Genomic DNA, 13156 nt, shown 5'->3' on the forward strand with positions numbered 1-13156 from the left:
CAGGGAAAAACTACACATCTTTCCTTCTCCAGGGCCTGGAAGATAAAAAAGTGGACAAACAGACCCTACTCTATTGCCACTTTGCCAACATGGACAGAGGTCATTCCTATGCCCCTTTCAATGACTGGTCTATGCTTAGGGCCATCCTCATTGAGGCCTTGAAAAGCTACAATGAGCTCTATCCAACTATGAACCTTGTGCTGTTTGAAGATGCCATACAACATGTGTGAGCATCATTTGACTTATTATTATTATTACATTATGTGTGATTAATATAATGAGCTTGATTAAACATGAGTAGATGATAATAGAAATGATAAGTAATAGTAGGAAATAATAATAAATGTGGTATAACATGACTTAAAAAAGATTATGTTGTCACCAGCTGTCGCATCAGCCGTATCCTGGAGGCTCCGAGGAGCCACGGCCTACTGGTGGGAGTGGGGGGCAGCGGAAAGCAGAGTCTGACTCGCCTCGCTTCCTACATGTCTTCTGTGGAAGTCTTCCAAATCACACTGAGAAAGGGTTACAGCATCCAGGACCTCAATGTAAATGTCATTTATACTTTAAATGCATTTTTTTTTGCCATGGTTTTCAGATGCAACTGATAATTTAACTACTTGAATAAAAGTTTTATTAAGGTCCCTGCTCTATTTTCTTGCTGCAACTTATTGATCTCTTTTTTCTTATTATTGTTATTCGGCTTCTTCAGTGGAGCAAGAAATGTTCGTCAGATACAATTAGGAGCCACTTTCAAGTGTTTTAATATTTCACTGATGCTTTACATGTTTCATTTAAGCATTAATTACTTAAAAATGGAATCCATACTGCATTCGATGGGGTTATTGAACAGCGTGAATTTTCCAGTGGACCTCACATTTGGTTGATAATCACAACCTTTCCTTGTGAAGTTTGGCTTTATTTCTCTCTTTTTTCTTTTCCAGACGGACCTTGCTGGGTTATTACTAAAGGCTGGAGTAAAGAATCATCGTGTGACTTTGCTTCTGACAGATGCACAGATACCTGATGAGCGATTTTTAGTCATTGTTAATAACATACTGGCATCAGGTCAGATTCAAAATCCATGCCATTTGTGCAGTTTTAATAGCAGATATCTTTTGTCTTTCTAATTTTTCTTTTTAAAATAGGAACTAAATAATCATAATTGCCAGAACTCTTCAGTTTGTTATTATAGTTTTTTTTTTCTGTTTAGGTGGAAGTCCAGAGATCTTCTGTGAGGATGAGATTGAACACATTGTGTCAAGTGTGAGAAGAGAGGTGCGCAGCCTCGGACTGCTGGATGACAAGGAGAACTGCTGGAGATTCTTTACACACCGAGTGCAACAACAACTCACGGTGAAGATATTCTGAATATAAATTACAGTGTCTTTAATAGTGCTTTATGTGTGATGTTTAAGAATCAAGAAAATCTTTAAGGATTTTAGCAAACTGTTAAAAGGACACTGCAAATTAAAACAATGTATTAAAACATCTTCTGCTTGCAAGGACTGTTTTTAGCCAGGAAAATTAATAGCAAAGCTATTGGAAAATATATTTTGAGAGTCTGTGTAAAACAAATATAGAAAACTAGATAAATCAGATTAAAAAAAGATGAAATGGCTTTCAATTTACATGTAAGGCATCCACCAAAGTTTTTTCTTTTTTTTACACCAACAACTTTCTTGTAGTCTTTGAGACTAGGGGCGTTATCCCACTTGTACACACCTCATTTTGATTTCTGTACATACTGTAATTCACATTATGTATTTTATATAGGAACTTGGTAAAACACATTTTCAGATTTTTGGATTTTTTTGCTTGCAGGTAGTACTGTGTATGTCTCCTGCTGGCAACGCCCTGCGTGTCAGGGCCCGTCGGTTCCCGGCTCTCATTAACTGTACAACCATCGACTGGTTTCATCCTTGGACAACTGAGGCTCTGCAGTCGGTGAGCTACAGGTTCGTCCATGAAATTGATGGAATTGAGGTAAGCCTGTTGATTGATTACATGAATCTAATATCACCATCTGTTCTTCGTTTAGCCTGAATAGTTAAATTAGGAATTAAATTATTTTAGAAAATATAATTTTCATTATGTAATATATTATAAAATATAAATTTTAACATTTGTATGATGTGTGTAGTTTTTGTCATTTATTTGGATTTTATGCAATCAATGAACCCAAAGTAAAATAAAATGACATGGTTTCTGTTTATTTTTCAAACCAAAATCTAAAAACTAAGGGTACATTGTATTTACACTGTATTTGTCCATCAATTAAAACCCCCCAAAATATTGCAAGTTCTGTGATGGTAGTCTAACAAAATGTGAAAGTGTCATCATTTTCGCAAGGCATTGGAGATAGACAATATGGTATTTTGCCAAGGTTTATCATGCACTTTGACACTTAGGGCCGGTTTAGATTTCAATGAACATTTTCTAATTATTGCAGCACAGCTGAATTAAGTTTTCCATAGATCTTTCATCATTAGTCCTGCAGCAAGGTACTGACAAATTGCTGAACACATGCCCAGAGACTCACAGTAAGCGTAGGGATATCATTGTTTTCCATCATAGCAGCGTAACGATCACAACCCATAGTCATTTATGTTAATGAGAGAAGACTGATTAAGCACATAACGACCCTCTAAGGTGGCGCAGCTGTCACAACCAGGAAGTCTCATTACGTAGGTGAACATGTGCCAGACGGTGAACTTTCTCTGTTTGTGTGTACATCTGTGTGTGGATGGTCATATTCGGGAGTGATGATGTTTATAGCAGTTGTGGTGCTCAGACGTTGTTGCACATTTAGTGTTAAAAGAAATTTTTAATTGTAAACACAACATCAACTAAAACATAAAACTGTCCAATAGTTGTTATTTAGACACTGAGCTGATTGACTGAACTGATAACAAGGTTGCTTTAGCTAAAATTCAAAGGAGTTGGGTGCTTAGAGGTTTGTGTTGATATGAATGAGATTGAGTTTATTTATAATGCTGCTACAAGCCAATGTATGAAACATTGAAACCAAATTCATAAATGATTGTTTATCTTGTTTAGGAGGCAGGAGTCTAAGAAATGTAGTAGTCATTTATTAAAAGTTAGAAATACATAATATTTGTTATACGAGGCCAATCAATGAGCTTGCTTCGCATCTTAACGCAACCCACCATGCTTTATCAAAACGCATTATGTCAGATCTTAATTAATAATGATTTTCTCATCTTACAGATCTATGATCATTAACAATGGCTTTTTGTGAGTTATGGTTAGGTTTGATCTTCATATTCTCTGCTCATTTGTTTTAGCTTTAATTGATTGCTAACTGTGTGATTAATAGGGGACGTGCGTCGTGAATACATAGCTGAAATGTGGTACCACAGCTGTTTAGAAAGTTGGAGGGGAGCAGATATAATGTAAACAGTGTGCATGTTTTACAAGCAGCATGTCAGGGCTTTAAACACATTATTTTCACAGAGGTCTCAAAGCCCAATCATTCCTACTGGCTGCACCTAAATTTCAGATTGAGTAAGTCAGGGCCAGCCAAGTAAGATGGCACAACTTGTAGATGAATTCAAAGTTTATGAAGATAATATTTCAGTGCCCATCAGGTTGGGGATGTTAAACCCCACTTAATCCAGCTCACCCCGTTCTCCCCTCAACCCCACTTATTTTTATAGCCTGCTGTCCAGGAATCCATCAGTCTTTTCATGGCCTACGTTCACAACAGTGTCAACCAGGCAAGTGAAAAATACCTGCGAAATGAGAAGAGGTACAATTACACCACCCCCAAGAGCTTTCTCCAGCAAATCACCTTGTACAGAAACCTGCTGGAGAAAAGCCGGGCTCAGCTTCAGCACAAAATGAACCGACTTGACACTGGCCTTCAGAAACTCCAAAGCACTGCTGCACAGGTCTGGTCTCTTCAACTTGTCCTCTCATTGGCTCCTTTTGGCATTTTAAAAAGCAATATTGCTTTATTTTTTTTTTATTCTCATACATGTCATTTCTTTTTGGTTTTAGGTTGATAATCTGAAAGCAAAATTAGCATCGCAAGAGTCTCAGCTTACATTAAAAAATGAAAATATTGGAGCCCTTTTAACAAAAATTGGGTTGCAAACAGAGAAAGTGAGCAAGAAGAGAGAGGCAGCAGATGTGGAAGCACAAAAGGTTAGAGAACCTCTTATGTGTTGGTTTATAAATTTTTTTGGCATCACATATGCTATTCATCATACATACAGGTTATCATTTAGTTGCAATGATTACTTTTGCACAGGTTGCTGTCATGCAGGCAGAAATTGCTGTCAAACGGAAGGATTGTGAAAATGACCTCACTAAAGCAGAGCCCTCTTTGACAGCTGCAGTGGAAGCACTAAACACCCTCAATAAGGTTCCACCACATCCTCAGTACTTAAAATACAATATATATTTTTAACAGATTTTTGAATATCAGTCATTTGTTTTTTTGTAGGTTAATCTTACTGAGCTCAAGGCTTTTCCAAACCCTCCAGCTGCAGTAACCAATGTTGCAGCCGCTGTCATGGTCTTGCTGGCCCCTCATGGCCGCGTACCTAAGGATCGGAGCTGGAAGGCGGCACGGGCCTTCATGGGCAAGGTTATGCAGTGACAATTTCAATCGCATCATCCTGATTAATGTCAGTCTAATTCATAAAAGGTCCTTGACCCAGGTGCAGCCCAACAGCTCTCTAAAGCTCACATTGTAGCTCGATGGCTCTATTATTACGCTTACACACCCAGCAGTGGAACTAGTGTGTTAAACTGCTTCTCTGCATATGACTGCAGTTTCTGCAAGTGTGTTTAAAATTAATTATAGACACACAAACATTGCACACATGGTAAGCTGGTGGATGCATAAATGTACAACATGGTTTGACTAGCCTTTTGCCGATTAAAATGTGTTAATATTTTATAAACAAACAAGTGTCGTTTCTCCGATTTCCACATTAAACTTTGGAAACTGATTTAATTTTCCTTTTTTATCCATCAGGTGGATGATTTTCTACATGCCCTGGTGTCATATGACAAAGAGCACATTCCTGAGTCCTGCCTGACTGTGGTGAAGCAACAGTATTTGAGAAAGCCAGACTTCCACCCTGATCTAGTTTGGACCAAATCTACAGCTGCAGCTGGACTTTGTGCTTGGACTATTAATATTGTCAGATACTATGAGGTTTGACATGGCCTTGGAATATTTAAAAATTATTATGAGTGGATTTTGTCCAAGTTGGAAGCATCATTCTGGATTTTTTTTTTTTTTTCTGTTTAGATTTATTGTGAGGTTATCCCAAAACGCTCTGCATTATCACAAGCTAATACAGAGCTGGAAATGGAAACAGCCAAACTGTTGGTACTTCAAAAAAAACTGGCGGTGAGTGTTTTTGGCATACTTAATTACAAGCACTTCTCATTGAATAGGAATTTCATCAAAAACTTAAATAATTTTAGTAACGAAATCCATGTACCAACTATATGACAAGCTTAGACTCACATATCAAGATGTTAAGACGCTGCAACAGCAAACCTTCATACTGTTAGACTACTTAGAGACTGCCCACCATTTCATGCTTCTTTATCTTTTGTGGCTGATCATCTCTTTATTTTTATTGAATTGCTGATTAGTACAAAAGTACTTGTAAGTAGTATCTCATGTTCAGGATTTGCTTTTTTCCCCCTAGGATCTTGATGCCAACCTCCAAAGCCTGACAGCTCAGTTTGAAAGAGCTACAGCTGAGAAAATCAGTTGTCAGGAGGAGGTGACACAAACCACCCAGACCGTAGAGCTGGCCAACCAACTCGTCAAAGGCCTAATGGTAAACAATGTGACGCTTAGGAGTTTGGTCAAGCCACTGAACCTAAAACTGGCATTGGATTAACTGAGATTTGACTGGGGGACATGCTGGTAATCAAATTGCATTAGTAATCTGGACTGAAAGTTGTGATGTCCTGGCAGGAAACCTTGACAGTTGCATGAGCAGAACAGGCAGAGGAAGATCTCACAGCCTGGTCCAGCAGCATACTGTGGTCATGTGAGATAGAGTGGGCTGGTCCAGGGAAAACGCATGGTTGAACCAGGCAACTGGCTATTTGAGCATTTTCCAAAATGGAGAATGGGGGAGAAATGGCTAAAAGGCTAAACACATAACCCTTTTTTCTGAACATTGAACAGATTTTGTGTGGGCAGAAAATGTATTCCACGGATTTGTTTTGATAAACTGTAAATAGGAAGTTGTAAGCTATGACTCTACACATTATACAAATCATATATAAAAATCTTTACTTTTCCTGTTCATGGTCTTTTTTTGAAAACCTCTGTGGTAATGTGAGATAACAGATGGTGATTTTAGTGGCCATTTTACAAGTTCGACTTTCTTATTCCACAGAATAAATGTTGTTTGCATGGAACATCTTGGCTTTTAAGCATATCAAGATAAATGTTTTGTCTTTATTGCATTGACCTGGAAGCAATAGTGTTCAGACTAATAAATCAGACCGTCTATATTTAATCATTAACTTAACTCAAAGCCTCAACAGCTGTTGGAAATTAACAATGTCTCACCACAGACTGAGTGATGTTACAGGCGATCCATAATACATTAGAGTAAAATTATAGTGATTTTTAACTGTCTGAGAATTTATTATGTGACATATTCTAGATCCACAGCCCCTTGTAAGAAAATGCCACGCTTGATTTATTGCTGCGGGCCATCACAGTCACAGTATTGAAGGTTTAAATAAATGCTGAATTGATGCAGAGAGAATCGCCACACAAAATTCGTAAGGTATTATTCAGGGATTTGCAGTTTGATGCATTCAATTTTGTATGCATTCTGAAATCTTTTTAGTTTGAACCACAGATAAAGTCTCGTGCTGCTGTTTTTTTCACTTTAAATTTTTATATACAAACATTGAAATAGTTTCAAAGTCATACTGTAATCCACAATTTTTGAAGTGAAACTAAAAGGTAATAAAATGTCCGTTGTTCTATTAGTCTGATATGAAAATATGCAAATATTGCCTCAACACACCTATGAAAACTGCAACATAGTCGTTCCGTTAGATTGCATTTGTATTTTGAAACACTGTAACAGTGCTACAGTATTTAATAGAAATAATGAATAGCCAAGGAAGACTGGTGTGTGGCTCCAGAGCCGCAGGTGGCAGACCCCTGGAATCCAGTAGGGGCCAAGACTGAAGTACATTTCCTCCTTCATATATCACACCACCAATCAAATAGAAAGGAAAGTGACATAGCGGCTGATGAAGTTCTACTTTAGTAGATGTTAAACGTTCGTTTACATTGCAGCAGGATTGTATTTGTACCAGAACTGATGATTACACTTGGAATGTAAGTTGAGGGCAGAATGCGACCATTGATATTCGTGTATGAAAAGCAAATTCAGAACGGAAGTGGGTTGTGTTTCTACTGAGATTAACTACCAAAGAGAAAAAAAAGTCTTTGTAACAAGTCATTAACATAACATGCACATCACAGATTAAAATAAGACACGTGGTGTGACATATCTGACGTAAGTTTTCTGACAAAATAATCATTTTTCCATGCAAGCACCTTCCCAGAGCAAATGTGACAATGGCTTATAGGTTTACAAAATAACTTTTGCATAACCCTCTATGACGTTTTAGAGAGCTCAGTTGTTTTAGGATGGGAGTGTCCAGTTCTTGAAGGCTGATGTCCTGTAACTATTTGATGTGTCCCAAGTCCAACATACCTTAATAAATGACTGGATTATCTTCTCATAAAGTCCACTTTCACAGAATAATGATCTAATTAGCGGACACAGGTGTGATGACATAAAGACGAATCTAAAAGTTGCAGGACACAGGCTCTCGAGGACTGGAGTTTAACACCTGTAATAAGGCGTAGAAGTTTGCTTACATTTTGGCCCTTCTCAGGCTAGTGTTTAGCTTCAGCCTAACTGATCTGGAGTTATATTAAAGGGAGACTTTAAGAAAGTTTTCTACTACACTTTAGATATTAGTTGCTTATGACCAGAACCCCACTTCAACAATTCTAAACTATCTCTTTTACCTCATACAGGAAGAAAAGGAACGCTGGTCCCAAGCTATTATCCAGTACAAGAAACAGCACAAAACTCTCTGTGGTGACGTCCTCCTCGCCTCAGCTTTCATCTCGTATTTGGGTTATTTTACGAGCCAGTATCGTGTGGAGCTTTTCAAAAATTCTTGGGTACCTTTCCTTCAGTCACAGAAGGTAAAATCAGTTTCATACAATATGTTTAATTCTACAGTTGTTTGTGAAGAAACATATTTGCTTTGTAAACAACTCCAGCAATGTGAAGTAGAGTCCACCAAAGTGACCTCAATCCCCTGATTTTGTTCCAGGTCTCTGTGCCCCTGACAGACGGCCTGGATCCGATCCTCATGCTTACAGATGATGCCACTGTGGCAGCCTGGCACAACCAGGGCTTGCCAAATGATAGAATGTCTACTGAAAATGCAGCCATCCTGACCACCAGTGAGCGTTGGCCACTCATCATTGATCCACAGCAGCAGGCCATCAAGTGGATCAGAAACCGACTGAAGCCAGAGCTCAGGATGGTGCGACTGGGACAGAAAGGGTAAAAAAAAAAAAATTAAAAAAATTCAGGAAAAAATGTACAGTATATAAAATAAAGCAAATATTATACATTATACATTCATGTCACTTTTGATTTTCTATTGTGGTGCAGGTATATCGAAGTTATTGAACAAGCTCTTGTCTGTGGAGAAACCGTCCTGATAGAGAATCTCCCAGAAAAGGTAGACCCAGTCCTGGAGAATCTTCTGGGAAAAAGAACAATTAAAAGAGGAAGGTTAGTGCTGAAACATTTCAGTCCTGGGAAACATTAGAGATAAAGAAAGTGAAATCAGTGCATTTAATAAGTCAATATACGAGAAAGTTGAAACAATAGCGCTAGAAAACATCAGCAAGACATGACTAAATGCATTATTATGGCTCCCCTTTAGATTATAAATGAATTTGCGGCTTGTGTTCTGAACCCCTGAGGTCAAGCTATTGATTGACCCCCTCAAGATGGGTGATAGATGTATATTTGTGTGTTTACATTCTTTTAGGTGTGATGAATATTGAATACATGAGCTTCAGGGTAAACGCTGAATTGAGGAACAACATGGCTATGTATGAGGTCTTATGTTTCTCACAAAAAGCTTCATTGTAACAGACTAGAATCAGTAGTCTTCCGTCAGCTGGCATTTTACTGAATTCTTTCAGTAATCTCCTTATGAATATGTTAGCACTCTAATGAGTCCTCATGTATACATTTTCTTCAGGTACAGATAAAATTCATGAGTATTCTTATAGGGATATTGAAATTGAAATGCTGTACACTGATCAAAGTAATTTAGGATTAGGCATTTGCATACTAAAAATACAGCCAGCAGTGCCGGACAACAAAGGGTGTTGTACAGCATCGACGTCAGCACTACTCACAAAACCTGCAGTTATAAAGGACTGGTGCTGGCTGCTCATACAAACCCTAAGTTATCACAACACAAGTCCCTCACCCTATGAAACCTGTTCACCTCTTTAAAATTCTGCCAATCTAGGCCTGTGACTACCTTGGCGAGTCCAATAGTTAGTGAAAAAGTTCCTTAATCCTGCCTTCAAGTGCTTGTGAAAGGAGTTTTAGATGGTTAAAAAAATGTGGTTAGCTTGATTTGTTAAATCCATAGACTAATAGGCCAGATTGTAACAGTTACCCTTATAAACTGGAGCTACACGGCTCATAAGAAATTTGGCAGACTTAAAATTAAGGACCGTCGAACAAAAGTGGGTTGAGTTTATTATTTTATTATTTTGTATTACATTTATTATTACATCTTGTTTCACACCGTCCCAAAAGGGTTTTGTTCCAAAATAAATTGCAGAATAACCATGAGTTCAAATCTGACTTCAAAAGCATGATGTGGTTTCATCACAAATTTAAGTTAGGCTGAAATTGTTGCTAGAGAAGTAAAACAGTTACCCCTTCTCCTGGAATACAATAAATTCAATCGTGTAGACAGCATGATTAGAAAATACCACATAATGATGTTCTGCTTCTCTGAAATGCTCACACCTTCACGCTCTCCTCCATGCCTATGCATTAATATTGAGTTTTTTTGGTGGATATTCATTAAGCTTTTTTTTTTTTTTTTGAAGTCTTGTCCGTCCAGACGTAACAATTTATCATACTAAATCTGATAATAAGTTTATTCCTTGTAGATGACCCGCACACTTGTTTCTGTCGATGATTAATACAACCTGCTGGGTCAGCCATGATGGATCTGGTAGTGCTCCACAGCTGAAGTTCATTAATAATTGGAATGTTGTAGAGTGTGAAGTAATGAATACTAATTATTCCTTTCATGGCTGACGGAAGACTACAAGCCAATCCATCAGCAAGGACTTTAATTTGGTGGAGTAATGGTTCTATCAATAGTACATTAATTCTGGCTTGTGAAGATATAGAGTTGAACCATACCTACACCATGAGGATCTTTTGCCATAAAAATTGGGGCCTTCCCTGACATCCAAGGGGCAATTAGAGATAAATGAAAAGCCACCAGGTTCGTCAAGCAACTGCTAATTTAATTGAAACACAAGAGTAGATAAGTATTGGCTGGTGCTGTTATCATATCTTGTATTTGTGCAAGGATATTTGCACATAACACAAACAAACTGGTATGATTTCGAACTGGCAGGCCATGAAAGCATAAGACTTAGTTTAGAGGGCCATCAATATTACGAGTTTGAAGCAATTTGCTTTTGTGTAATTATTATTTAATTTAGTTTATTTTTGTCAGTTGGATCAGTTTATAAGACAAGACTAAATGATGTACATTATTGGATTAACAAGAATAAGATAAAGTGAGATTTAAGATGTATTGTTGGAAAACCTACACATTCTTCCAACCTAAGGAGACCTTGAAAGCAACAAAAGTGTTGAAAATACTGTATAGCTTGCTTTGGTTGATCTGTTTGTTTACATGTTCTTGTGGTCTGAGCTGGGGCTAAGCCATAAACAATTTAATATTGTATAGTAGAATCAACATGTGTTGTTTCAGTCTTCAAAATGTCACAGTAATGATGTGTTTTGGGATTTCTCAAAAGTACATTCAGACTGTATTTGTATGTTATTTTGACTGACATTAGGCCAACATCACTGTATGTTTTTGCATCACTTATTAAAGAAGTTATTTTTGCTTTTGAGATGTTAATTTTAGTTTCTGCTTATTTTTAGTCTTTTATTGCATGGCTGGTTATGTATTTTTAAAGTATTTTTACAAGAGGGACCAAAGTGCTGTAATTCTGTGGTATTGTAGCATCAGGAGACTTGTAAAACAAAATATTGTTGCAGCCCTAAACGGCTATACAATTAAGTTTAAATAGCAAATGTGATCTTTAGGCATTTAACCCTTCCACGGTATTTGCGCGATGGTCAGGAAAAAAGTTTACTTTATTGTATAAGCACTTGGAATATCAAATCTTTTTCAGCTGCATATTTAACATATTTTATTTACAGGTAATCCGATAAATTGATACTAGAAATTAGTATAAATTTCTAGTTTTAAGATGCAGTCTTTGTACTGTGGTTGAATTTTTCAAAATATATCGTATGTTTTATTCCCAGTGCAAACTACAAACTTAAGTGCTGTGTCAGTTTGTACATTTAATTTACTAAGCACAAAATCACAAACATCTAGACAATAATTTTCCTTTTTCTGTTATTTAGGTGTATTCTTATTGGGGATAAGGAATGTGAGTACAACAAGAACTTTCAACTCATTCTGCACACCAAGCTGGTCAATCCACACTTCCCTCCTGAGCTCCAGGCCGAGGCCACCCTCATTAACTTCACGGTGACGCCTCAGGGCCTGGGCGACCAGCTGCTGGGACAGGTAGTCTCCAGTGAGAGACCTGACCTGGAAAGTCTAATGGTAAACCTGTTTAGATGTTGGTAATTTGAAGCATTTTTTCTTATGTCTTCATGAAAGTTTTTAGTATACAAAAACATCTTTGAAATTGAAATTTTATCTACCAAGATGGAGCTCACCATGCAGCAAAACCACTTCAAAATTGAGCTCAAGAAGTTTGAAGATGACCTACTGAGTCATTTGTCTGCAGCCGATGGGAGTTTTCTGAGCGACAATTCTCTGGTAGAGCAACTTGAAAACACCAAGCGCATGGCAACTCACATTCAATCCAAGGTAAAGTTATTACACAAAAATGGTTCTGGTGGCATTTTTTCTTTTTCTTTTGGTTGCTTAGGTAATATTAAATGTCATACTACAGCAAGTGGCTCATTTTATTGCATTAGCTGTAAATGATGTGTAGTTAGGCATATGTGTAATGGGAGGGTTTTGGAGCATGACTGAGAGCCTAATAGCTCATTTTGTGCAATTGGAACACACAGGTGGTGGAGGCCAGAGAGAACGAGACAAAGATCAACGAGGCTCGAGAACTATACCGCCCAGCAGCTGAGAGAGCGGCACTCCTCTTTTTTATCATCAATGACCTCAGCAAGATTAACCCCATGTACCAGTTTTCTCTCAAGGTGAAACTTTCACCCCCGGCGTGCTCTCAGAGGAACAATGTTTACAATACACTCCATTTTTTTTTTCTTGACCAATTTTATGTTTTTCTTTATGTTGCCCTTTCTCTTTTAGTCTGGATAAAACCTTGAATTTTCATCATAAAAACTTTTTTTTTTTTAATTTGCCTGAACTGCACCTTGCAAAAGTATTTGTCAACTTGAAATTGTTCATATTATGTCACAAAAAATATTATGCGATAGACTGACACTTTTTATTCATTCCACTTGAATCGATATATTTTCAATCCACATTTTACTGTAACTACAGCTGCAAAAATGTAAATTCAGTACTTAAAATCTGTTTTGTTTTTTTGCCATTTTACATTCTGTTGGTCTTTTGCTCAAACGATGTAGGGGACACATTTGAAATATGAAAACCTGTCTAATCTAAATCAAATTCAAAAGTTGTGGAAAACTTAATAATAATGTGTACTTATACTTTCCACCCAATTTTACTGAGCTTGAGCTATTTTGCCAAGAAAATTTGGCAGGAATTCAGTCTTTAGCTGTGCAAACATAGT

The 13156-nt window shown here is 37.4% G+C and overlaps 1 protein-coding gene across 5 annotated transcripts in view; it reads left to right on the forward strand.

Annotated features, from left to right (window-relative positions):
* The window catches only part of si:dkey-233k19.3 (dynein axonemal heavy chain 11), a 45374-nt gene that overhangs the window by 22775 nt on the left and 9443 nt on the right, over window positions 1–13156 (forward strand). For 4 of the 5 annotated variants that reach the window (XM_081616865.1, XM_008432471.3, XM_081616866.1 and 1 more), the window contains 18 exons: window positions 33–226; window positions 386–548; window positions 945–1068; window positions 1214–1356; window positions 1825–1986; window positions 3681–3914; window positions 4024–4170; window positions 4277–4390; window positions 4472–4615; window positions 5009–5191; window positions 5288–5389; window positions 5697–5831; window positions 8078–8251; window positions 8383–8618; window positions 8730–8852; window positions 11775–11979; window positions 12085–12249; window positions 12456–12596. In XM_081616865.1, coding sequence (XP_081472991.1) covers window positions 33–226; window positions 386–548; window positions 945–1068; window positions 1214–1356; window positions 1825–1986; window positions 3681–3914; window positions 4024–4170; window positions 4277–4390; window positions 4472–4615; window positions 5009–5191; window positions 5288–5389; window positions 5697–5831; window positions 8078–8251; window positions 8383–8618; window positions 8730–8852; window positions 11775–11979; window positions 12085–12249; window positions 12456–12596 — 2889 coding nt within the window. The remainder of the gene's footprint in view (window positions 1–32; window positions 227–385; window positions 549–944; window positions 1069–1213; window positions 1357–1824; window positions 1987–3680; window positions 3915–4023; window positions 4171–4276; window positions 4391–4471; window positions 4616–5008; window positions 5192–5287; window positions 5390–5696; window positions 5832–8077; window positions 8252–8382; window positions 8619–8729; window positions 8853–11774; window positions 11980–12084; window positions 12250–12455; window positions 12597–13156) is intronic. The other variant, XM_081616864.1, reaches the window with a different exon arrangement.

The sequence above is a fragment of the Poecilia reticulata genome, chromosome 16 (genome assembly GCF_904066995.2).
Source record: "Poecilia reticulata chromosome 16, P_reticulata-male-v2, whole genome shotgun sequence".
NCBI classification, from domain to species: Eukaryota; Metazoa; Chordata; class Actinopteri; order Cyprinodontiformes; family Poeciliidae; genus Poecilia; species Poecilia reticulata.